Source organism: Mauremys mutica, chromosome 3 (genome assembly GCF_020497125.1).
Source record: "Mauremys mutica isolate MM-2020 ecotype Southern chromosome 3, ASM2049712v1, whole genome shotgun sequence".
In the NCBI taxonomy this organism is placed as follows: domain Eukaryota; kingdom Metazoa; phylum Chordata; order Testudines; family Geoemydidae; genus Mauremys; species Mauremys mutica.
The window spans coordinates 186,784,203-186,810,378 of NC_059074.1; the positions used below are offsets into that span (position 1 = coordinate 186,784,203).

The 26,176-nt window shown below is 41.3% G+C and overlaps 1 protein-coding gene across 7 annotated transcripts in view; it reads left to right on the forward strand.

Annotated features, from left to right (window-relative positions):
- Positions 1-1,168: 1,168 nt before the first annotated feature.
- The window catches only part of CCDC85A (coiled-coil domain containing 85A), a 178,424-nt gene continuing 153,416 nt past the window's right edge, over positions 1,169-26,176 (forward strand). For 6 of the 7 annotated variants that reach the window (XM_045008671.1, XM_045008673.1, XM_045008674.1 and 3 more), the window contains exons 1-2: positions 1,169-2,196; positions 5,547-6,471. In XM_045008671.1, the coding sequence (XP_044864606.1) occupies positions 1,981-2,196; positions 5,547-6,471 (1,141 nt within the window). In that variant the 5' untranslated portion in view covers positions 1,169-1,980. Of the gene's footprint in view, positions 2,197-5,546; positions 6,472-17,966; positions 18,099-26,176 lie in introns of those variants that run through there. The other variant, XM_045008677.1, reaches the window with a different exon arrangement.

Genomic DNA, 26,176 nt, shown 5'->3' on the forward strand with positions numbered 1-26,176 from the left:
TGCCCCCAGCCCTCTGCGCTGACTCTTGCACCCCCCTCACATTCCCAGATCCCTGACCCCCCAGGCACCTCCCACGTCCTGACGCACCCCCCACATCCCCACCCTGGGCACCAAATGGGAGCTCTTGCACACCCCCCCACCACATTCCCACCTGCACCCCTCGCATCAGATGGGAGCTGCCCAGATAAGTACCCCACGCCCAAACCTCCTCCCCCAACCCTGAGCCCCCTCCCTCATTCTAGTTCCTGGCCAGACCCTTCACCCCCAGCCCTGTGCTCGGTCCACTCCCACCCTCAGCTCAGTGCAGAGAGAGGAAGAGAATGGGCCAGAACCAGGGAGAAGGTAGGTACCCACTGTATGTGGGCAGGGCCGGGACCCCAGACCGGCAGCGGGCTGAGCGGGTCCGGCAGCCGGGATCCCGGCTGGCAGGAGCTGGCGGATGGAACCCCTGAGCGGCAATGGGCCTGCTGCCGGTCTGGGGTTCTGGCTGCCGGACCCTTGCCAGCCGAGGTCCCAGCCGCAGGCCCCACTCAGCCCACTGCTGGCCCAGGTGAACAAAACCCCAGACCAGGAGCGGCTGGAGCAGGCCGGTGGCGTAAGATCAACATTTTAATTTAATTGTAAAAGAAGCTTCTTAAACATTTTGAAAACCTTGTTTATTTTACAATACAACACTAGTTTAGTTATATAATAGACTTATAGAGAGAAACCTTCTAAAAAACCATTAAAATATATTACCTGCCCACGGAACCTTAAATTAGAGTGAATAAATGAAGACTCGGCACACCACTTCTGAAAGGTTGCCGACCCCTGTTCTATAAGGTTAAGTGAAGTTCGTCAGTCATAGATTCTACTACTTGCGCCCCATCTCCCCTCACTACAGCTAGTGCCCAGGCTCGTAGCAGCTCCCAAATGAGGAATGCTGCCCCTCCCTCCGCCCCCCTGCCTTGCCATTGTACACGCAGGGCTTTCAAGAGGGCTGAGAGCAGAGCGGAGCTGGCAGAGGAGCCATTGCACAGGCAGCGGAGTCATTGGCATGCGGCAGGTGGCGCCCGAGAGCCACGCTGGACTGCGGCTGGCGACTCCCTCCCAGTGGGCTCGCACATGGCACGCGCCTCTGTGAAAAGCCGCGCGCCGCGCCGGGTCAGCTCACTTGTGCCGGGAGCGCCTCAGCGGGAGGAGCGGCCCGTGAGTCTCCGGCTGCCGCTGCAGGCGCCCCAAAGCTCCTCCGCCGCCTCCCCCTCCCAGCCCCGAGTCCGATGCAGCCTCAGTGCCGCCCAGCGGGTACGCGCCGAGGAGGCATGCCAAGGAGCGGGGCGGCGGCAGCGGCACTGCCCTCGGCCTGCACCCCTCACCCTTACTGCTGCGCGGGCAGAGGGGGCGAGCAACCCGGCACCCGAAGCTGCGTCTGCTTTTAAGAGGCGCTTCCCCTTTCCCCCCCGCGGGATCCTGCTCCCCGCCCTCCCGTCCCATGCACCATGGTGCTTCAGCTTGGGACTTCGCATGGCTCCGTCGCGTGCCGGAGGAGAGCTCGGTACCGTCAGAGCCCTAATTAGGCAGGATGGCTTCGGGGGATGAGCACAGCCGGGAGCGGCCAGGCGGAGCGCCAGCTGCAGCTGACTTGCTGAGGAGGGTGTGATCCCCAGGCTGGCTGTGGGGGTCCCCCAGACTTCAGCCTCCCTCCCCCGCTCTGTCAGGACCTGCGGTCCGGGTCCGGAAGATCCCCGCCTTGTATCAGCACAGCAGCCGCACATCGCGGCCGAGTTGCTGGGACAGAGCTGGACTGGGTTTCGGGGCTCCCCCCTCCTGTGAGGCGCTGCGGTCCGGGCTGAGCAGCCCCTCGCCCCACTCCCTGAACCAGCGGCAGCAGAGCCGGGGGGTGGCTTGCTGGGGAGCGGGCTGAGCCCGGGCTGGCTTTGGGGCCCCCCCGTCTGCTGCCGGGGCGGCCGCGGGAAAGGAGGTTGGACTTGGGCTGCCACCATGTCTAAGGCGGCGGACAGCGGCGGGGCGGCCCCAGCCGAGGACCTGTCCAAGGTGTCCGACGAGGAGCTGCTGAAGTGGAGCAAGGAGGAGCTGATCCGCAGCCTGCGCAGGGCCGAGGCGGAGAAGATGAGCGCGATGCTGGACCACAGCAACCTCATCCGGGAGGTGAACCGCCGCCTGCAGCTCCACCTCGGCGAGATCCGCGGCCTCAAGGTGAGGGGCAGGGGGGGCCGCTGCCGCCTGGCACTGGGCGGGGCGCTCCTCCTGCGCCCCCTGCGCTGAGCCCGCTTCCAGGGGCGCTGCTGGAGGGGTTTGGCTGCGGGGCTGAGCCCGCTGCCCCTGCGGTCTGTTGGGCTGTTCTGTGTTTAGAGCAAATCAAATTTGGCAAGAGTCTCCTGGTGGTATTTTGCGGGAAGGTTTGGAGAAGAGAAGCACAGATTCCCCATGAGGTTAGGGGGATGGGGAATGATGAAGGTGTCTTTCTCCCCCACATCCCTGGACTGGCAGAGGGCCTTCCCTGGGTTCAGGGATCTGCCCTTTCAAACAGAGCGGGGATTTCCTATCTGCATGTGCATCATACAGGGGCAATTCCCCTACCTCCCCAAATATTTTTACTCAGTCATTATTTAGATAAATTCTCACGGAGGGTTCATAGGAGTTTGTCTTAGTGAGGACAGACTAAAACCTGAATAAGGATGGCTGGATTCAGCCCACAATGAATAGGAGTTGCTTTTTAAAAAAAATCACTCTACTTTTATCTCCTCCCTAGAGTGTGCAGGAAACAGAAGTGGCAAACTGTGTGCAGGGTGTAGAACAAGTATATGGAGGAATGTACATCAAAAACTTTTTTGTTGTGATGGGTATCTTTGATTCTTTGAATTCTTGCCCTCAAAATGTATAGATTTCAGTAGGTTTAAATGTTCTCATTTCAAGTGCTCATGAAAGGATAAAATATACGATGCTGGATAGATTCAAAGATTGTTGTTTTTAAGATTGTCTGACTGTCATGTTAACCTTGTTGCTGTCTTAAGATTGTTTCTTACTTTATCAATAAGGCTTCTCACCAGGCTTCTGGGAAGCCTTGATCATTTTCAGTGTGCAGCACATAGTAATTATGCTTTCCGCTCCTGGGACAGACTGTTGGAAACCTCTTTGATTTTGGGTTCACCAATACCATACTTTGATTTCTTTAGTGAGAGCATGTCCTCTGATTAAACACTAATATTTTTCTGATTCCCTCCTTTAATTTCTTTTAAAAGCCAATTGCAGTTGAAGCTCTTCTCAAGCAAGATGTTTTAACAAAATCTATGAGTTGGGCATATTTTCAGAGAGTTTCCACTTTTTGATGTGCTGTTTCTGTTTTAAGACCTGACCCAACCATTCTAAATGGAATATTTCCATTGACTTCAATGGGAGGCAGATCAGGCCTGCAATTATTTATTCCTAATTGTTTTAATGTTTTCTGGTTGAGAGGCACAATCACTCATGGATGCTCACCCTGCTTTTGAGAACTGGGGCTGTGTCATAACTACAGCTATGATGTAGCATGCCAAAGCTGTTATATGGAACAAAAATTTACTCCAGTTGGGATTTATATAGTTTATATATTGAGTTGAAACTGAGGGGTTATGAGGGGGTAATGAGAGGAGACACATAGGGTATAGATTTATGAAATATTATCTGGGGAAGTTCTTGTCTGACAAAGTACAGCAGATGCATATGTTAGCCCATATTATGTACTTTGGTTAAGAAAAACCTCTTCTAATATGCTAGAAATGGGCGATTGATAATGGTGTAGAATAAAACAGAAAATCAGTGAGAGAGAGAGAAGACTTCATTCCTCTCCTCATATGCCCTGTTCTGCAAAGCATGACTAGACCTGTTTCCACTTTGGCGATAAATGACATCTGTCTGCACTTCAGGAGGTTCCAGGGTCCCATCTGATGATACAATTGTCTTAGTTAAAATAAAGCTAAGGTTCTAAATTACAATAGCAATGCAAGGAAGTGCAGAGTTTAGTCTGTCACTCTCTCTGCTGCTCGCTCCCTTGGTAATGCAGGGGTGTGGCTGGAGTGTATGGGCTTATATACTAGGTAAGTTTAATTAAGAAACCACATTGGAATGTGATAGGGAATGAGTTATAAGTTACTATCTTAACTCTGAACTTCCCAAGTGATACTTATATTTCCCCTTTTTTCTTCAAATTTTGAACTGGGACGTGAAAATGAATTTTCTTCTTATAATTCATAGGCCTGCTTTGTAATGTTTTAAGTATTCATTGTAGATGTTATTCATTACAGAAGCCTTATTTTCTCTTTAAAAGCTTGAGCTTAGTTTCAGAAGGCTACATGGTTGTGATTTTCTAAGGTGTTTAAGGGAGTTAGGTGCCTGCTCTTCACTGAATTTCAATGGGAGTTGGGCACCTAGCTTCTACATGTTCCTTTGAAAATCCAAGCCTGTATAAACATTGCTGAATAAACATCCATCTTTGCTACTAGGAAACAAAAATGCTAAAACATCATATGTGTAATTCATCTTGTATTTCAAATAATACAGAAGAAAGGAAGAAAAGGGAAGTATAGGAAATGTATTTAAAGTGTGAGCATTTACAAAATGAATATGTGTCACAAATACACAGACTGTTACAAAAGCATTAAAAGGTGGAAAAGAATACCTTGAGTTCCAAATGATGAATATAATCACAGGCCAGATTATTAAAACTGGGAACAACCATAACGAATGCTAAAAAAGTTTTATTTTGCATCATGTCCTACTATAGCAATATGGCCGTTCTTATGTTCTTGAATGTTTTTACTTTAGAGCATGAATGTTCAGTAGTTAGAGAAGGGCATGGGGTATGTACTTCTTAGTCTTCTTTGAATTGAGACTATTAAGAGTTATTAATAGGAAATGATTTCATTTCAGAATGGCTGAACCAGTCTGGACTAAATCAGACCTGACCAGATTCTTTTGTCCAAAATTGGAATCAAACCAAATGAAACCCCAAATTCTTTTGCACTCTGAAAAGTATATTTATATAAACCTTCAATCATCTATCAATCTATCGATCTATCTAGATATAGATTAGATTACAGATATAATAAAATCAAAGTATCATATATATAATAATTAGTGCCTCTACACTTGCTGTTATTCAGCAATAACACAAAGGAGGACATTTCACGATAGTGGAAATCTTCTGAGAGAAGCTGTGATAAATATATTTTTTCTATCCTGTTTGACATTAAAAGGTTATGGATGAGTTTTGGTTAAAAAATTGAACTTTTCACACTATATCTGAAATTAACCTCTGAACCTTTGAGATTTATTCAGTGAGATGTTTAGTTTTGTGCTGCCTAATGTCTTTGTTTTACAGAAACATTATGCAGTCATAGTAGCCCAATCGTACATGCAAAATTGATTGACGTATGCTGATTGGAGCAGGATGAGGAAGTTAGATGACATGTCTACAACAGCTCTGCTAATTAGCTTATGTAATGTTACCATTAGAATGAATGTTAATTTTTAGACATGTCTCTCTAATTATTTTCTTTCTTTTAAAGGATATCAATCAGAAGTTGCAAGAAGATAACCAAGAACTGAGAGACCTTTGCTGTTTTCTCGATGATGATAGGCAGAAAGGCAAGAAGGTATCACGAGAGTGGCAGAGATTGGGCAGGTACAGTGCTGGGGTTATGCACAAAGAGGTTGCCTTATATTTACAGAAACTGAAAGAATTGGAAGTGAGACAAGAAGAAGTGGTTAAAGAAAACATGGAACTGAAAGAACTGTGTGTTTTGCTGGATGAAGAGAAAAGTGGTGGAGCAGGCAGCAGGAGTTCCATTGACAGCCAAATCAGCCTCTGCCAGCTAAATGCAACAAGTTCTTACATACGAGATGTTGGTGATGGGAGCAGCACCTCTAGCACTGGAAGTACAGACAGTCCAGACCATCATAAACACCATCCAAATACCAGTCCTGAACATCTCCAAAAAAGTAGGGGCGAGGGAAGCCCTGAGCATCAAAAACATAGGAGTGTTAGCCCAGAGCATCTCCAAAAACCTAAGAGTTCTGGAAGTCCTGATCACCAGAAGCATCTAAAAGGACCAAGTCCAGAACATCATAAAAACGTTGGCAAAGGTAGTCCTGAACAGCAAAAGCACACCAGTAGTAGTCCAGAAACTCTTCCAAAGCACATTTTAAGTAGTAGCCCTGAACATTTTCAAAAACATAGGCCTAGTAGTAGCCCAGAGCATCAAAAGCACAGCAGTGGCAGCCCCGAGCATCTTCAAAAACACACATTGAGTGGAAGCACAGAACATCTCCAGAAAGTGAGAGGGACAAGCCCTGAGCATCTCAAACAACATTATGGGGGGAGTCCAGAGCATCTCAAACATCTCAGTGGAGGCAGCAGAGAAGGTACCCTAAGGAGACAAGTAGCAGATGATATGTCACCTCATCACAGGAGTGTATACAATGGAATGAATGGTGGGTCAATATATTTACTGAAACCACATTTACAAAGACTACTGAAGTCGATGTAAAATTATACCAGCCACTTTTGAAAAGAACAATTAAAAGTAATGATAAAGCCAATAAGAACTAGATATTATTTCATTATGAAGTGAGGCAGGCATAATGTAGCCATTCAGACATCCATCGGCAGTTAGACTTAATAGATAAGTAAGGGATAATGCAACCATGTCACTTAAGTGTGTAAATGTCATGTCTGTGACAGATTAACAATTCTAGGCCCTGATCCTACAATGATAGTTATATAGACAGACCCTTATACCTATGTGGAATTACACTGAAGTCAGCTATTAGATAATAACAACTTCTGGTTAGGTCTGATGCTGACTGGATGTGAGCCACCTACTTAAAATTGAAAGCTTCCCCATCTCAGTGCCAGTTTCCTGAGCCACCCATCTTCTAGTTAAAAGATGAATCAGATAGCTTCCTGAAGGCTGTTACTTGGCCACAGACCCCTACAGTGTCTCAAACCCTATAGTTGGTATATATTTATTAATGAATTGAAAATAAAATGAACGGAATTAGAAAGAATTTTAAGTGTTTTTTTCCTGCTCTTTAGTGTTCCAATTCCAGAAGCACATGCTTAAGTATCTTTCTGAATTGAGCCCTTGGTATTTTGGCAAGAGAAAAACATTATGGGAGCATCCTATAGAAATTAATAGACTACAATACCTTTTAAAATCAACCTATAGAACTCAATACAATAGTCTACCTCTGTTGTAGAATATTTATAGAATGGATGAAAAACCTACCTATAAATTCTATAGATCTTTCCAGTAATTTCCATAGAATTTGCTTGATTTAATTCCTTTTACATTCTATATGATATTTCCGTAAGGGAGGGCCTGAGTCTTAGTTATGCAGTTATAAAACCCATTCCTCACCTCTTCTTACTCTGATTTGGAGTAGGGCATCCTACAACTCTGCCGACAATGGAAATTTTGCCTGAGTAAGAGGCTGAGGAGAGGGTTTATAGGCTCCAGCTCTGAAAGGCCAGACCCCTGTACCTGCATGGAGCCCATTGACTAAAATGGAACTCTGCAATGGCATAAAGGTCTTCCTGTGTGGATCTGCTTTTAGGATCAAGGCCATAATGAATTACATGCCTGGGTTGCAATCCTCATCAGCTTGTGACATTGCTCCCTCAAGTCAATCCATTTATAAATAATGCATGACTTACAAGAGGGTTTCGTTTATGAGATGACCTACTCCTCAGGCCTGTGGACTGGCTTATTCCTAGTGAAGTGTGGATTCACAACACCGCTAAACCCTGAGGGATGGTTAAAATATGGAGATTTCTAATTAATTTTTAAAACAATTAATTAAAGTGAATATTTGAAAAATGAGAATGTAGATTTAAAGATATAGACATTTTAAAAACTTCTTATGCTTTATTAAAGTATATTTCTTTTTTCATTCAGTTTATTTCATTTAAAATGAATGAAAAACATTGAACCTCCTAATATTTTAATGTAGTGATACATTTTCAAAGGGCCTCCTTATTTGCAACCACATTATTCATGAATCTATCCACTTTGATACCTTAAATCATCTCTTAGCACACCCAAATATATATTTGCATGCTTGCAGACATAGATGCAGGTTTTGTGTGTGCAAATGGGCATGCTAACTAATATTCTACATACAAATACACCTCTACCTCGATATAATGCGACCCGATATAACACGAATTTGGATATAATGTGGTAAAGCAGTGCTCCGGGGAGGGGGGCGGGGCTGCGCACTCCGGTGGATCAAAGCAAGTTCAATATAACGCAGTTTCACCTATAACATGGTAAGATTTTTTGGCTCCTGAGGACATCGTTATAGCGAGGTAGAGGTGTAATGAGATCCCTTGAAAATTTGGCCATGTTATTTCCAATGAAATTAGAGAAGTTGCAGGTTTAAACCTGAAGTGATTGGCATCTCTTGAGTAAAGTATTGCAGCTTTCCACAATTTGGACTGAAGTCATAATGAGCTGAAGGGAGGAGCCAGTAATTTAGGAGTCTCTCTGTTAGCTATTGAGCTGGATCAGACTTTACGTCCACTCAAAATACTCCTTCAATCCTGCTCATTATCTAATCATGTTAGTGGAGGCCTTTGGGTGCTCAAGGGCCTTCACTGTACTTTTCCTTTGTTTTTGTATAATATGACTTAAGCGTGAGTTAAGTAAGGTAATTGTGAGGTTCACGTTTGAAGTTAGAATCTGACCCTGGGGCCATTGAAATCAATGGCAAAGCTCCTAATGACTTCAGTAGTGCAGGATTAAACCCTCTAAGTTAAAATTTAGGTAACTTTTCTGCTTCCGAACTATACTGTAACTGTTTTGTCAATTACTCTAAAAAAATTGCAAGATAGACATTGGTAATAAAGAACTACATTTTCATAAGTGGCCTGTAAATCTGTTTTTGCACAATTCTATGCATACTGGTACATGTGCAAAAAGCCTGCACATTTGAGTGTAGATTAGAGAATTGTGAATTAGATTACCCAGAATTTGAGTGCAAACTCAGGTTTCACATGTGCAAAGATGATGCAATTTACAAGCATAAATGTAGAGGGCCCTTGTGAAAACTTGGCCCAAAACGTAGTGGAATAGAATAAAAATAATGCTATAACCGTTGCGTTTAAAAAAAAATCATCAAACTTGTTATACGTATTTGGGATCCTTTGTGGGTTAGATAAAAATCTATATAAATTTCCATTGCAGTATATATTCAATTAGTACAAGACAGCATGTGTTTGATCAAATATCAATGTATAGTGTTCATTTTATGAGGTACTGGCAATCTCATTGTGATATTATTTGTGACTATCATTTGTTTAACCAACAGGAATGAAATGTTCATGTTAGCATATGATGAATAGAAAGGTTTAAAATTGTTTCGATGTAAAGTATGTGTTAAAGATGTAATCAGAATATTACCTTATTCATCAGAGGCCTGATCCAAACCCCTTTGAAGTCAATGGAAAGATACCCATTGACTGCCTTGCGCTTTGGATCGGGCTGCAATTCTGCCTGATGCCAAACCATCCTGTGACTTCAGCGGGAGGTGAGGTTAGTTAGTGCTTTGCAAGATTGAGCCCTACGTAGGGCTAGAAATTGTGTGTGTGTGTGAGAGAGAGAGAGTGTAAAATTTGGTATGTATATTACTTTAATGAGATAGTGCATTAACATTTTGTGGAATTTTTCTGCAGTGGGGACATGAACATCATTATTTCTGTAAAAACACAAGAGAGAAAAATCCTAACATACACACAAATGTTTGTTCCTTATTACAGTTGTGTTGTTGTTCTTTATTACAGATGTTGTTAATCTTTCACATTTATACTACAAATTTTGTCTAAGATTTCTAATTTGGCAGTTTCAAATAACATGGGCCTGAAGCAACATAGCAGATTATGGTCATGTCACTCTTATGTGACAGTTACCAGCCTGAACACTAACTGAGTTATTTTTGTGTGGATACAAATCCATTTCCAATTTATAAATTGTGAAAAAATAGAAAATGCTTAGAATTAGAGGTGCTCCTTTTTTTTTTGCTGAACATTGTTTTGAAAAAATCATATTATGCAGACTTGAAATGGAGTAATTGCTCTTGGTATTTGGAAAGCACTTTTGTAAACAATCAACACATTTCTAGTAAAATGAAAGCTCCTATAGGTACTTTTCTTGCTATCCAAAATTCTGCTGTCATTAATACTTGCATCACCTCTGATAGAGCAGTATAGTTAGTAGCACAGTTATGATGGCAAAAGTTTGCCCTACTATATGTATTATAATAAATACAAAAGGTATAAAAATAGTTTAAGAGTTTGATTGAAACTGACAGACACTGTGGAGTTAAGGCTGTTTTAGTAGGTTATTACAGGGGTATCTGAATTGTATGATATTAAGTAAATATGCTGCAGTGTGTGGAATAGTATGTGTTGTAATACTTAAGGCCTAGTTTTCTCAGATCCATGCTTTGGGCTCACACTGAAGTTAATGGGAGCTGCTTGCACTTGAGAGCAGTATTTGTAGGCACAATTGGATAAGTAAAGGATGTTGGGTGTCAGCTTTAAGTTTAAATTTCTGTTTTCCCCCCTCTTTATGCCAAAAGTATGATTGAATTTTGATGTTTTTCATGTATTAATTTTCAAATACTAATGATAATATTGTAAAAGTTTTAAAAATATAGAAGATAGGAAAATGCTCTATACATTCCACTGAAATGGGTTCCCTCATCTGCTCAAAAGTTTTGTGTGCTTAAATGCTCTGCTGAATTGGGGCCAGAGAGTAGAAATTGGCCCAGTGTTTGTAACTGAAAACATGTACTTCATCTTAAGGATATTAACTGAATACAACATATATTGTAACAGTTAATAATATTTTACAGTGATCACTCTTAAAGTATTCTGCTTAATGAGCACAGAACTATTTGGGGTTAAGAAGACTGCAGAAATTATAGGACAAAATAGCAATGGTAAAATAAGTTTTACAGTAAACATTTATGGAATCTAGAAATAAGGCGTGACAATCTTTAACTCTGACATAAGTATGGGTATTGTATATGTCCCTCTATATAAATTAATGTGCTTTGAGAGCTAGTAGTTTTTTATTCTAAGTGGTTTATTGTAAATCTCCCATTTTCTGAATCTGTTTTAGTCTGGACTTTGATTTTTGTGTCAAAGGAAAATGTCAAAGGCTTTTAGAGCTGCCTCTTGCTTCCTGTTGAGGTTATTAATGAGCCAAAGTAAAAGTGCTGACTAGCATTAACTGGTACATACTGCTGGAGGTATCGGAACTCATGTACAGAACAAGAACAAAAATATTTGTAGGTTAAATGGACACACATCTTAAATTATGAACAATTACTGTTATAAATATGTTGCTTTTTAAGGAAAGACAGTGCATAGCAGAACATACTGCTTGTATCTGAATGAGCACAGAAGAAATTGCTCTGTGTCTTCTGGGAGAAAAGGTTGAATGGCAATACTGCAACTGATTTAATTGTTTTCTGCTGGGTAGTATGCAATGGCCAAAGAACAAAGCAATGGCATATGTTCTTGTGCAGGTTTATTTAAGGTAAAGTAAACCCCTTTAAAAAGTCAAAGTTTTATCAGAGTCAGCACTCAGTGCTATTTAAGATACAATTATTTTCTTATACTCAGACTAGGTAATCATTTTGGTGTCTTAAATACTATGGTATGGTAACTTGTTGGTAAATGTAGCCTTTTTAATGGAAACCACTTTACTCCTGTCAGTAGGGGTCTAATCTAACACTACTTACTCAGGCGGGTAACCCTTACTCTTGTGAATAGTTTTGTTGACATCAGTGGGACTATTTGGATGGTTCACATGAGTAAGAGTTTCAGGATCAATCCAGTTTGACAGAACTTCTACTTGTAGATCTACTTGTACGATGAGATAACTGGCTCTGTGGATGAAGAGAAAGCAGTGGACGTGTTATTCCTTGTTTTTAGCAAAGTTTTTGATACGGTCTCCCACAGTATTCTTGCTGGCAAGTTAAAGAAGTATGGGCTGGATGAATTGACTATAAGGTGGATAGAAAGCTGGCTAGAACATCGGGCTCAACGGGCATTGATCAATGGCTCCATGTCTAGTTGGCAGCCGCTATCAAGTGGAGTGCCCCAAGGGTTGGTCCTGGGGCCGGTTTTGTTCAATATCTTCATTAATGATCTGGAGGATGGCGTGGATTGTACAGCAAGTTTGCAGATGACACAAAACTGAGTGGAGTGGTAGATACGCTGGAGGGTAGAGATAGGTTACAGAAGGACCTAGACAAATTAGAGGATTGGGCCAAAAGAAATCTGATGAGGTTCAACAAGGAGAAGTGCAGAGTCCTGCACTTAGGATGGACGAATCTCATGTACTGCTACAGACTAGGGACTGAGTGGCTAGGAAATAGTTCTGCAGAAAAGGACCTAGGGGTTACAGTGGACAAGAAGCTGGATATGAGTCAACAGTGTGCCCTTGTTGCCAAGAAGACTAACGGCATTTTGGGCTGTATAGGTAGGAGCATTGCCAGCAGATCGAGGGATTCGGCATTGGTGAGGCCTCATCTGGAGTACTGTGTCCAGTTTTGGGTCCCACACTACAAGAAGGATATGGAAAAATGATTAGGGGGCTGGAGCACATGATTTATGGGAGAGGCTGAGGGAACTGGGATTATTTAGTCTACAGTAGAGAAGAATGAGGGGTGATTTGATAGCTGCTTTCAACTACCTGAAAGAGGGTTCCAAAGAGGATGGATCTAGACTGTTCTTAGTGGTACCAGATGACAGAACAGGGAGTAATGGTCTCAAGTTGCAGTGGGGAAGATTTCGGTTGAATATTAGGAAAAAAATTTTCACTAGGAGGGTGGCAAAGTCTCTTCCAACCCTGATATTCTGTGAGTATTTGATCTCCTATTGATTGCAGTGGAAATGTGCTCATTGAGGTGATACAGGTTTGAGACATACTGCCCAAAGCCCACTGATGTCAGTGGGAGGCTTTCCACCAGACTCCAGTATATGGGTATCTACATGACTAGAATATGTTGAATTTGCTATAACAACAAAAACATTTTTGTGGGCTAGTGTGGTTAATGCTGGAAGTGCAGTTTGTAATATGAAGATTATGGAGCTTTTGGTTAGCTTCATGTTACTGGAAAATTTGTGTGTGAACACTTTGGGAAGAATTGTAAGTACTGCCTTTCATATTGTTAACCATCCTGGAAATATTTTATTTATGCTTTAAATGTTCTAGTATCTAGTGAATCATCTTTCCAAAAATGACTCCATATCTTAATAGGAGCACTAATGTTGGTTTATAAAGTGGTCTAATCTAGTTTAAACAGTTGTCTGTATGTACTGGCATATTACCACTCTGTTTACTAAAAGTTTAAAGATTGAACTGGGAATCATACAATAGCTGATACAACAATGCACATAGAAGTGGGAATCGCTACAAATGATTGCATTTATCAGCCCTCCATCCTTACACCAGTATAGGTAAGACCAGACAACAGTGAAACATGCACATTGCATGAATGTGCTATGTCCAGGCTGTATGCCTGTATTTCTGAAATGCTAGTACCCTTTTCTGAATGGGTTCAGCTAAAAATTCAGCACTATGCAAGAGGCACAAAATAAAGTGTGTAAACTTTTAAGACAGGCTTTACTGTAAGCTAATGAGAAATACCCATTGTAAGCCAACATTGGCCAAATTCTAAAGTTTACTGTTTAAGTTGGATAGTCACGCAAAGAAAAAATTTGGTGAGATTTTCATAAGCACTCATTGGCGGCCTAACTTTGCTCCCATTGAAATCAATGTCAGTTTTATCACTGACTTCAGTGAAGGCAGAGTTAGGCCTACAGAATGCTGTTCTAAGGAGATGTGGCCATGTGGCCATGGTATTTTGGCTCAGCCAGCAATAATTATTGTGTTGGGCCTTTGGAATAGCCCATGTCTGAATGGGTGCAATACACTTTCTCCATGCACACAGTGGCCTTATTTGTTAGGCTAGTATGGAAGAGGGCCCAGACCTCTCCCCTGGCCCTTCTTGTTCCCTTCAGGAGTATAGCAGTGGCAGCACTACACCGTCCTTGTGTTCAGGGAATGTAAGGGATTGGATTTTGGCTGGTTCCTGTGGGACATAAAGGGTGGAAGAAAGTTTATTGCACCTGTCTCTGTGCACTTTGCACACTCACACAGGGCCAGCGCAGTCTGGATTGACCTACATCAAGCCTGTTTGCCATCAGTTTTTGCATCTCCATTTCATATGTATGGTAGTTGTGCTCATGACTAGTGGCAGAAATTGCACCAATTCAGGTTTTCTGTGATTTAAGTAAACAGTAACCCTTTTAATTTGAGCATCAGATCTAGGGAATTGTTCTGTAAGTGCTGTAATGATTCCTGTCTGATCAGGTTTGGGAATAAGAGAACAGTGGGCTCTGCAGTGTTACAGTATGTCTTAACCATACCTTTTAAGATCATGTAAAAATTTAATCTTGAGATTTATATTAAGGTTTATTAATGTTATACACCCCTCTCTCTCTGCTTCTGTCTTTCTGTCTCTTCCCTATATGTTTAAAAAGTGACTAGTATGCTTGGGTGCATTAATAAAGAAGGAATATTGTAAAACACATAATATATATAAATGGATATGAAGCAATGGCATGTTCTCGCATGGAATATTGTGCTTAATTTTGGTTCCCATACCTCGAGGAGGGTACAGCAGAGATGGGAAGCTTCAGGGCAGGACAACAAAGATGGTGGGGGAGGGGAGTGGAAGCAGAACTTACATAGGAGGAGAGACTGCAAAAAGCTAGGATTAATTGGCTTTGAAAGGAAAAGAGTTGAGGGGACTTACTAGTATTGAGGTAGATAAAATTACAAAGAGTATAGGAAAAGATTTTTCAAAAGGCACAAATTGGAGTTGTGTCCAATCTTCATGGACTTCTAATTGGTGGTAGGGCTTTAAGTGCCCTTTATGTCTTTGTAACCCTTCCCCAGAGTGAAAACAAACACTCCTCCTGTTGTGAACTGCCCCACACTGCGAGATGCCAGGTCACTCAGTGAAGTGAATGGCAGGCAGGAGAGCATAAACCACATAAAATGAACCTTCCATTAAAGCAAATGCTACTTCATGCAGCGTGTAATCAGCCTCACCACAGGAGTTCACAGAGTGTAATACCTTAGCTGGATTTAAAAGGGGGCGAGTGACCAGCCATTATACGTGTTGTTATGCACGTTAAAATAGGGGTAGTTACACTTTGTGATTCAGGGCATCATGCTGCTGATTGTCTCAGGCATCAGGAAAGAAATCTGCTCTTCCTCCATGTACAGCACTGTACAGTTGGCCGGGGGGCTGATCCACTCCCATTGAACTTAATGGAAATTCTTGGGAGTTGGTTTGGGAGATGGATTTGTTGAATTTTCTCTGAAAACACAGACATGAGACCAATACTTGTTAGCCCGGTTCACTGACTGGTGTGACAAATCCTGTATCCTAGAAATCTTATTATCTAAGCCCTGTTTGGTCCCATGCATACTGCATCCTTCAGGAGATCCATGGTCAACTCTGTATAGGGTGACCAGATGTCCCAATTTTATAGGGACAGTCCCGATTTTGGGGGCTTTTTCTTACATAGGCACCTATTACCCCCCACCCCCGTCCTGATTTTTTATACTTGCTGTCTGGTCACCCTAACCCTGTATGTGATGGGAAAATGCCACCTAAGCAATATTTACAAACAGTCTAAGGGGTCCACCAGTTCAACAGGAAAGGTTAGCAGTAGGGGAACTAAAAAAACAGGTGCTTGTGTATCTGGAGAATGGAGTTTAGCAAATGGTAAACCTAGTATATCTCATGAGTAAAAGGCCAGTAACATCTGCTAGAGCCAAAGGAGTTCATGAGAATTCCTAGGTCCTGAGGACATTAATATTTAAAACCCTTTTAACCTTATACATATGTTTTTCCTCCACTCTTCCTCTTCTTTGTCTTCTGCTTCTCTCCCATCCTTTTCTGCTTTCCTATGTGTCCCTGTCAGACCTCCTTCCTCATTCCTTCTCACCTGTTGCTGTGGCGAATAAGAGTTAAAAAATATTTTGCTATCTGCTTTTTCTTGATGGGCTACTTCAACGGTAGTCCTGTCCTGTAGCAATACAGACACTCTGGTCTCTGCTTTGCACGTGTTTTGTTCCTCACTATGAACTATTACGGTGTCCAGCGGCTGCTATAAAGGCCCAGTGGCACCAAAGTGGTATCACTGATTGTTAGAATGAGTGGGAATCACATCAAGGAAATAAGGGATAACTCTGCTTCAGGCGAGTTATCTGGCACTTTTAAAAGTATGCTTTATTTGAATTAACTTTAATGACTGGTAGACCCTCTGAGTCATTGTCACTTTCCCCAGGTGGGTATGGCTAAAGCTAGGCATGTTGCAATTATACAGAGGTATCTGCGCAGTCCTATCAATTCCAGACCAGCAAGTGTCCTGATATTCCCAGTGTTTGACTTTTGCAGAACAGAATCTAACAGCTGTGCCAGATTGTCTGGGTCATTTGAGGTGTGTGACTACCCAACTCATTTCAAGTATATATTAGAACTTAAATGAGGTTTGAAGACAGACTTCCAGAGGTGAAAAGCTAGCATATTAAATCACTGTGCCATGTTTAGTAGCACCTTTACACTTAGGCAATCCAATTCTCATTCAAATCCACAGACTTTACTGGGATGACACTTGGGATGCATTTAAGCTATAGTTTCTTAATTGATTTTTATGTTATATTTTGATTTTAGATTAGTGACTAGGAGGTTGTTTCAGCACCCATTGAAAGGATCTGTGGAAAGGATCATTGATTTCAGTGGGAACCATCAGGAGCTTGGAGGATCTCAGAATGTTTGTCTACCTGAAATATGCAGTAATATTTTGGGGCTGGGAGGGAAGGTCTGCCACAGCTCTTGAACTCTTAACTCAGTTCTTTACTCAAAGGAAACTCCTGTTGATTTCAGAATTGGGTCTTATGCATCACTTTAAACTGGGCTTCTGTATTGCAATATTGTTGCAATGTAAAACATGCTTTTTAGATATATTTTGGTGATTAAATTGTCAGACTATCTGAGGTCTGGCTGTTTTAATGCAGATCAACAATATTATCATAATTCTTCATAAGTGGTGCTTGCTTAACCTCTTCACTCTCTTCAGATTTATAATGTACATTAATGAAAAAGCCTCTTTTCTTTCCTTCTGCATATGCTAACAGAATATTTCTTACTGCCCTGTTGAAATAGTAAAGCCTTAAAAGAATGGCTGCCAGATGTAATAGGATCTGGAGTAGAGTGGGTTAACAATGAGTAATGAGGAGCCCAAGTGGTCAGGTAAAGTGGAAATGAAAATACCGGCAGCCTACGTTTACTATTCAAATGTAGAAATCATGCTGTACAGATGCTTTCTGGTGTTATATGGTGTTTAGGGATTCCAAGAATATATCTGTTTAGTGAGGTGTAATAAAACTGTGCATGCCTAGTTTTTATTGCTAGAGTGATTTTGTTTATTGGTTTTAGAGCTAGCAAGCATTGCCTTAATTACTGAGCCCGAGAACTGCTAGGCTGAATTTAGTTCTTTTATGTCACATACAAAGATTTTTTTCCCTACCAAGAGAGCATTCAGCATTATGTTCAATTAGTGGTCTTGAAATAAACATTGTCCAGGTGGTGCTACTTGAATAGTTACAGTGTAGTCTCCATGAAGAGAATCAACTTGGAACTCAAGTTGCTCAATTTCTGAACGCTGCTGCTTTTTCCAGAGAGTAGTACACCTTCAAAATGCCATGTTCTAACTGTCACAGGATCAAAACTGATCCATGCTATGATGGGTCTGTGTGCAACCTTGCAATCTTGTATTTTAAGACTGTAAGAAGGTATATTTTCTAACCTTCAATATTTTTGTCTTTCTGAAGGTGCTTTGGAGTTTGGAGTCTCAAATGGAAAAAGGGTAAAATCCTGTACAATGGCATTTTGGGAAAATATTTTTGATAGGATGAGACTCCTTAATCTCTTAAACCACAGTTAGCAGAATTCACTGCCACAAGATACCATTAAGACTAAGAGCTTCGTATGATTAAAAAGAGGATTTGTCGTTTCTTGGGATTTTGATAACGTACAGAGCTACAATAGTGGAGATGAAAACAAACAAACAAACAAAAACTTTAAGGGTTTTGGAAGAAACCAAACCCTCCTTCTGGACGGCATGAGCCAACCTCTGCTAATGGAGGTTTGGAGGAAACTTCACCGTGGGCCTGTTACTCCATGACTACCTACTGCAGGGTATTTTGCATCTTCCTTTAACATAGCTGCTGTTGGTCACTGTTTGAGACAGACTATAGGACTAGATGGATCCACAATGGCAATTCCTGTGTTTTTAGGTTACAGTTTTTGAAAAACAGCTCTTTCTTTTACCATACCTACGTGCATGTTTGTGATTTGTCTACACATTGGTTTTCCGGCTGTGGCCACTAGATCACTGATGCTAGAGCCCTCTATTACAAAGGTAAAAGCATTTGTAAGTTATCCAGCAGTGATGATTTGGTTACTTATAGATACTTCTGGGGGAATTCTGCACCAAAAAATTAAAAATTCTGCACCAAAAATTAAAAATTCTGTGCACAATATTTTAAAATTCTGCAAATTTTATTTGTCAAAATAACACTATATAATCATGCCAGTTTCAATTATTTTGATAATTTATTTCAAAATACCAGTCAGCAAGTATGTCTGTAACAATACAGACACACACAAAAAATCCCCCAGGAATAGTTAAAGAAACCCCTACGACAACCCAGTTCCTGTTTCTCGGCCCCCTCTCCCGCAGAACTCAGTCATGGGGTGCCCCCCAGCCCAGACACCCATACCCCTGACCCCCAGAGCCCAGAGGTAGAAACTGCCTGATGCTGGGTCCTGGTCTTGTACGGAGTTTCCTCCATGCCATCTCCTTCCTTCAGGTCGTGTTTAGTACTGCAGCTGCCCGGAACCCTCCAGCTCCCTCTCCCCCTCCCTAGCAGTGTCTTCTATTTGTGAGCTGGGCTCTGCTGGATTCAGTGGCCTCAGTGGTGGCCAGCAGTTCTGTAGTCCATTTTTTGGGGGGGAGGGGGGAGCGGGAGGGGAGGAAAGGAATTTCTGAATGTACAACATTAATTTCTGCTCAAATTCTGCTTTGCACAGTGGCACAGAATTCACTGAGGAGTGCTTGTAGATCAATCCAGATTTTTTTAGATTTTCCCGGCATTTTTTTGATCAAGGAACCTAAAAATTTTAAAATAGTAAAAAATAGTAAAAACCGATCCCCAAAACAAAACACAACCCTCTCTGCACCCTTTGTGCTGCTGCATGGCCTTTCTTTGATGTAAGTTCAGTTGTGATCACATTAGCAGACAGTCTCAAAACTGGAGCAGTAACAATTATACCAGGGGACAGAACCAAACCACAAAGAAACCTGGAACTTAGAGCAATGAGGTACATTTCAGTAGTAATAAAGGTAGAGTGTATTCCCAGGAAATTAATAGGGGAAAGATGGGGGAAGAGACTTAGTCGAGTAGCTGTATCAATCCCATTACAATTAAGAACATAAGAACCTAAGAATGGGTCAGACCAAAGGTCCATCCAGCCCAGTATCCTGTCTACCAACAGTGGCCAATACCAGGTGCCCCAGAGGGAGTGAATCTAACAGGTAGTGATCAAGTGACCTCTCTCCTGCCATCCATCTCCACCCTCAGACAAACAGAGGCTAGGGACACCATTCCTTACCCATCCTGGCTAACAGCCATTAATGGACTTAACCTCCATGAATTTATCCAGTTCTCTTTTAAACCCTGTTACAGTCCTAGCCTTCACAACCTCCTCAGGCAAGGAGTTCCACAGGTTGACTGTGTGTGAAGAAGAACTTCCTTTTATTTGGTTTAAATCTGTTGCCCATTCATTTCATTTGGTGGCCTCTAGAACTTGTTCTTATATTATGGGAACAAGTAAATAACTTTTCCTTATTCACTTCCACATCACTCATGATTTTATATACCTTTATCATATCCACCCTTAGTCTCCTCTTTTCCAAGCTGAAAAGTCTTAGCCTCTTTAATCTCTATTCATATTTTAGTTGCCCTTCTCTGAACCTTTTCTACTGCCAGTATATCTTTTTTGAGATGAGGAGCCCACATTTGTATGCAATATTCAAGATGTGTGCGTACCATGGATTTATATAAGGGCAATAAGATATTATCCGTTTTATTCTCTATCCCTTTTTTAATGATTCCTAATATCCTGTTTGCTTTTTTGACTGACGCTGCACACTGCATGGGTGTCTTCAGAGAACTATCCACCATGACTCCAAGATCTCTTTCTTGATTAGTTGTAGCTAAATTAGCCCTCTTCATATTGTATGTATAGTTGGGTTATTTTTTCCAATGTGCATTACTTTATATTTATCCACATTAAATTTCATTTGCCATTTTGTTGCCCAATCACTTAGTTTTGTGAGATCTTTTTGAAGTTCTTCACAGTCTGCTTTGGTCTTAGAAGTTTAGTATCATCTGCAAACTTTGCCACCTCACTCTTTACCCCTTTCTCCAGATCATTTATGAATAAGTTGAATAGGATTGGTCCTAGGACTGACCCTTGGGGAACACCACTAGTTACCCCTCTCCATTCTGAAAATTTACCATTTATTCCTACTCTTTGTTCCTTGTCTTTTAACCAGTTCTCAATCCATGACAAGATCTTCCCTCTTATCCCACGGCAACTTAATTTATGTAAGGGACCTTGTCAGAAGCTTTCTGGAAATCTAAGTACACTGTGTCCACTGGATCCCCCTTGACCACATGTTTGTTGACCCCTTCAAAGAACTCTAATATATTAGTAAGACATGATTTCCCTTTACAGAAACCATGTTGACTTTTGCCCAACAATTTATGTTCTTCTATGTGTCTGACAATTTTATTCTTTACCATTGTTTCAACTGATTTGCCTGGTACTGACGTTAGACTTACCAGTCTGTAATTGCCGGGATCACCTCTAGAGCTCTCTTCTTAAATATTGGTGTTACATTAGCTATCTTCCAGTCATTGGGTACAGAAGCTGATTTAAAGGACAGGTTACAAACCATAGTTAATAGTTCCCAATTTCACATTTGAGTTCTTTCAGAACTCTTGGGTGAATGCCATCTGGTCCCGGTGACTTGTTACTGTTAAATTTATCAATTAATTCCAAAATCTCCTCTAGTGACACTTCAATCTGTGACATTCCTCAGATTTGTCACCTACAAAGGGCGGCTCAGATTTGGAAATCTCCCTAACATCCTCAGCCGTGAAGACTGAAGCAAAGAATTCATTTAGTTTCTCCGCAATGACTTTATCGTCTTTAAGTGCTCCTTTTGTATCTCGATCATCCAGGGGCCCCACTGGTTGTTTAGCAGGCTTCCTGCTTCTGATGTACTTAAAAAACGTTTTGTTATTACCTTTTGAGTTTTTGGCTAGCTATTCTTCAAATTAGTTTGTTTCTTGTATCTATATTGATATTACTTTTTGAGGTAACTAAGCAAAATAGCCTCCAAGAAGATGTGAGGTCTGGATTGGAGGTGTGCCCACTAGGTGATTTTGATCTCAAGATGTAGTCTACTGTATGAAAAAGTTTGTAAACATTTGAATAGCAATTGGTCTTTTATTTTGTCTCAGTAGAGACCTGAAGGAGAACTCTGTGAAGTTCAAAAGCTTGTCCCTTCCACCAGCAGAAGTTGGTCCAATAAAAGACATTACCTCACGTACCTTGTCACTTTAATAAAATATAAACAGATATGTGCAGATTTGCAGTGAATAGAAAAATTTCTGTGGTTCAAACTGCATCAGGTTTGCTACAGAGCTAGTGTATTTTCCCTCCTCTATTTTGCTATACACTGGCCTATTTTGGAAAACACTCTTGGACTGTTGGAAAAGACTGTTGGAAAAGGGGATGGGATGGATCACTGTTTCATTTTTTACTCCTATGATTCAGTGAGTACATTTCTCAGAAAGCCCGGTGTATATTTCTCTTACATCTGATTTGTATGAAAGTTGCACTGGGTTATCCTGAAAGGTATTACAAATAATGCTGGCTGATGGAGAAGAGACTGCAATATTTATAGTGCAGTTCCGTAAAAATCTAGTATGATTTTAAGTGGTTGTTTAAATATAGTCAGACACAGCAGCATTTAAAACTCTGTTAGGGATTACAGAGATTTATTACAGTTAATGAAAGGCTAATCAAAGCGAGCCCTGAGATAAACAGTACAACAAAGCAAACATGAACTAATATAGTAAATAAACAAGACCCAGTAGACATTTAAAAGACTTTGTGATCTTGGGAAGCACTCAATAAGTTTTCCAGAACTCCTATGACATAGCTTAGATTTAAAGTTTAAATGACATAGAACCAACTCATTCCATTTAATCAGCAGAGTCAGATTTGCCTTCTGTGTGCTTCCAAATGTTTGGCTTCATGGCCCAATGGCTATGACTGTATAGCTATGTTTCTTTTAGTGCATCTGTTTTTATGGGCTTATGAATTGTAAGGCTCTCCCTTGATCATTGCCTGGAAGTTTTAGAAATGTGAATTTACAGCTAAGACCTAACATCTGTAGTGCTTTTTGAAACATTCCTGGAGTGATTTGCTACCAAGTTACTCACATTTAAATAAACCTTACTTACAGCTGGGGTAATACATTGCTTGGTGACTCACATTCTATGTTGGTTTAGGGTAGGAGTCTCTTTCAGTAGAGAATTTTGCAGTGGATGAATCTAAGGATTTTAAAAATGCATCCAATGATTTTTGTTGTCTGAGGTCAGTACTGAAAAGATTGATAGATTTCAGAAGATATTGCCCAGCTATGGATTATGTAGCATTTCACTGGAGTTAGTTAAAAAAAAACCCAGTAAAACTAAACCTGTTGAAACAAATGTGGTGGGGCTAAAATTGGAACATTCTAACCTAGTTCCCGCAGTGCCATTTTCAATGACATCATTTAACTGTTATTTTAGTACATTGTTTTAATTTCTGTTGTGGGACTTTGAACCATTTTAGGGTTTGCTGTATTATTAAATCCATAAAAACAATGAAACATAAAACAAAGCATTCCAACAAAGTTTTTTTTCCTAACCAGATCTCGAATCACCAAGACCAAAGGCTCTGCAGTCTTAACTAAACAACAGAAGACACCAGAATCAGTGTCTCCTCCAGGTACAGGTGCTTAGTATTCTTTGATTTATTCCTTGTTGGAACTTGATAAGAAATGAGGCCTGATACACTCTGCAATCAATATGTGAATGCTACATTTCATCTAGTTGCTACTACAGAGCAGGTGTATAGTTTGGAGAGCTACGTAGACAAAGAGCAGCTTGGATATATATTCAACCAAACTCTGTTAGCTTTTGGGTATCTGGACTCATATCTCTTTTCACTTCCATATCAAGGTACTAACATGGAAAATGAGGAGAACTCATCTTTTAGAGCCTACTGAAAAATTGTACTCAAGCTAGTAAAGATGAATCAGTGGATTAACTGAGAGCATGAAAATGACTGATCAGACTATTTTGGAATCATGGCTCTCAGAGTTATATCACCTCAAGACATCCTGTCATCCTGGTTTTGTTGAGAATTAGTTGGATAGTGTCAACTCAATGTGTTAATCACAGTCCTGCTGTTATATCCGGGGTTACAGATCCCAGGAACAGAGGAAAGATACTTGAGGAAGTCTAACAGCAAAAAGAGATTCTGGGTAAAGGGAGCTGCATTATCCTTTTCTTGACATTTCTGCAACAATTCAAATTAAACAGAGGGTTTTTTTAATACACATGTAAACATTTATCAACAGCCACTTGGAAATGCAAACCGTAGATTGTGAAACTAGGAGTCTGTTTCCAGGACAACACATTTTTATCCTGGTACTCTGTCATTTGAAGGTTTTTTATTTTAAAGCCAGCAAACTCAGTTGCTGGAAGGATTCTGATATCCATTTGGACAAGAGTGTTGTTTGAGTGACTGAATTATATTCCAATGTGAAATCACTATGTTTTGCTTTGAGAACAAAATATTGGTTTGAATGTACTAATGTGCAAGAGCTCTCTGTTTTATTAATGTGGCAAATCTCAGTTTTGTATGTTTCCTGTTATTATGGTTACATTTGGAAGAGATGTTTGTCAGCAGATTGTTTTTAGATATCAGTCATCACTTCCTTGCTATAAGATTTCAGATATCTGCATAATGGAAAAATAGGATGAAATAGGAGACATTTGCCCCCAAATTTAATATTTTTAATAACATACTTTTACAAACCCATAAATAACATTTCAGTGAATTTACATGAAATTCCAGTAGAAATACATTTAATCTCCCCTGTTCCCCAGAAATTCTCTGCCTTTTTTGCAACCCCAAAATACATAGTACTAATGAATGAGAACATGAAATTGACTGGAAAGAAACTACACTCCAGAGTGAAACTGAATGTATTTTCATTGTCCTAAGTGAGAGAAATAGGAAGAGTCAAACCAAACAGCACTAATAGTGAGAAATGTTGTGTCTCAGAGAATGAGGAGCTCCCTAAATCAAAACACTGAAACTCATCCAGTATTTCTTCTTTCCCTCCCATGGCACTCTAACCAATCTCCCCATTACTGTCATCATAATTGGGAGGGGTGTTCCTGATGTGAAGCTGCTAGATAGACAGACAGCAGACAGATGACATTCTCTTCGTTTGTCTCTTGATCTTGCAGTGCTTTTTGCACTGTGACAGGCTGGTAGAGGAATGGAGAGACAGCATAAGTGAGGAGAGAGGTAGGTGGCACTCAGGCTAGCCTCTTAGGGAGGGCAGCAGCAAGCCAAAATCAGGAGATGGTTTGAGTAAGTTGGGAACACAGGAGTTTGCGGCCAACTTGGGGAACTCTACAGGTGTAGACAGTTTTACCTGTGGTTATCAAAGCTGCTTTTGTTAGTTACCTTCAGGAAAGGGCTTCCCAGGTTGGCCAGAGCAGAACAGGAACATTTGGCCATGACTCCTTTTAAGGTTCTTCCTCAGTTCATGATGAAGCTTCCCTTGCAGCAGGATGTCTGGATATGTCCTGAGTATCTGTTGTGCAATTCCTCCAATGTCATTATCATCAGCTTGATTCCCGTGCATGACAATGAAGCCAGGCAGTCAGAAGGCCTGATTCTTAGACTGTTCTGGCAGTGTAAAGGAGTGTCAGTGTAAATGAGAATTAAGGACTGGCGAGTCTGCTTTAAAGGAAGGGGTTATGTGGGTTTGGTGAATAAAAGGGTATTTCTCTCATCAACATCACTGTCACAGTGGCAGCTATTGGGCTCAATTCACCCTCACTGCCATAGGGAAAAGTTACATGCTCCTGCCTGTGCCAGCAGGGAAAGCTGTGCCCCAGAGGGATTCACTTTGTAGGAAGGACATGCTAGAGGTTTCCTCTGGAGGAAGGCAGCTTTAAATTAAATTGGGGGCAGGGTGCAGAGGAGCCCACTGGCAAAGGCTCCAGTGTGCTGGATCAGTGTGCTGGATCAGTGCCCCAACCATGATCCGTGGTGCCCATTTTGAAAACATGCTAGCCAACTGCAGAACTCACTGTGGACTTTCAACCACCCTAGATTATTCTGGCTAACCCAGGGCTGAGTCTAGCTACTGGATTAATAGGAATTCTGCAGAGCTTCTGGGAGACTGCAGCTCCTAGGTTAATTTCAACTGGATTGAGCATTTAATACTGTAAGTAGTAATGCCATTTAATCTTGCATTGTGAGCAGAAATTCTGTTAAAATATTGGTGTGATGGTCTGTCTGTTTCCTGTAGCAGAGATTGCTGAGGGCAATGTTGGTTTATATTACAGGTTTTGCCATAGTTTGTGTTTCCATCTGTTCAATAGTAGATGCATGGAAGTAAATTGTCCTTGATAGCTATTCCGATAATGCTTGGCATTTTGCTGTGTGCTGTTATTTTGCACAGGCTTGTTAGGACCTGTTTTTTCAAGGTGCTGTGTACTTCCTGGGAGTTCCTTGAGTGCCTCAGCTCTCTGAGAGATCAGGGCACTGCACACCAGTCAGGAAACATGCCTTACCTGGTAGGATGGGGCCATTATAGCAGTTCAGATCCTGT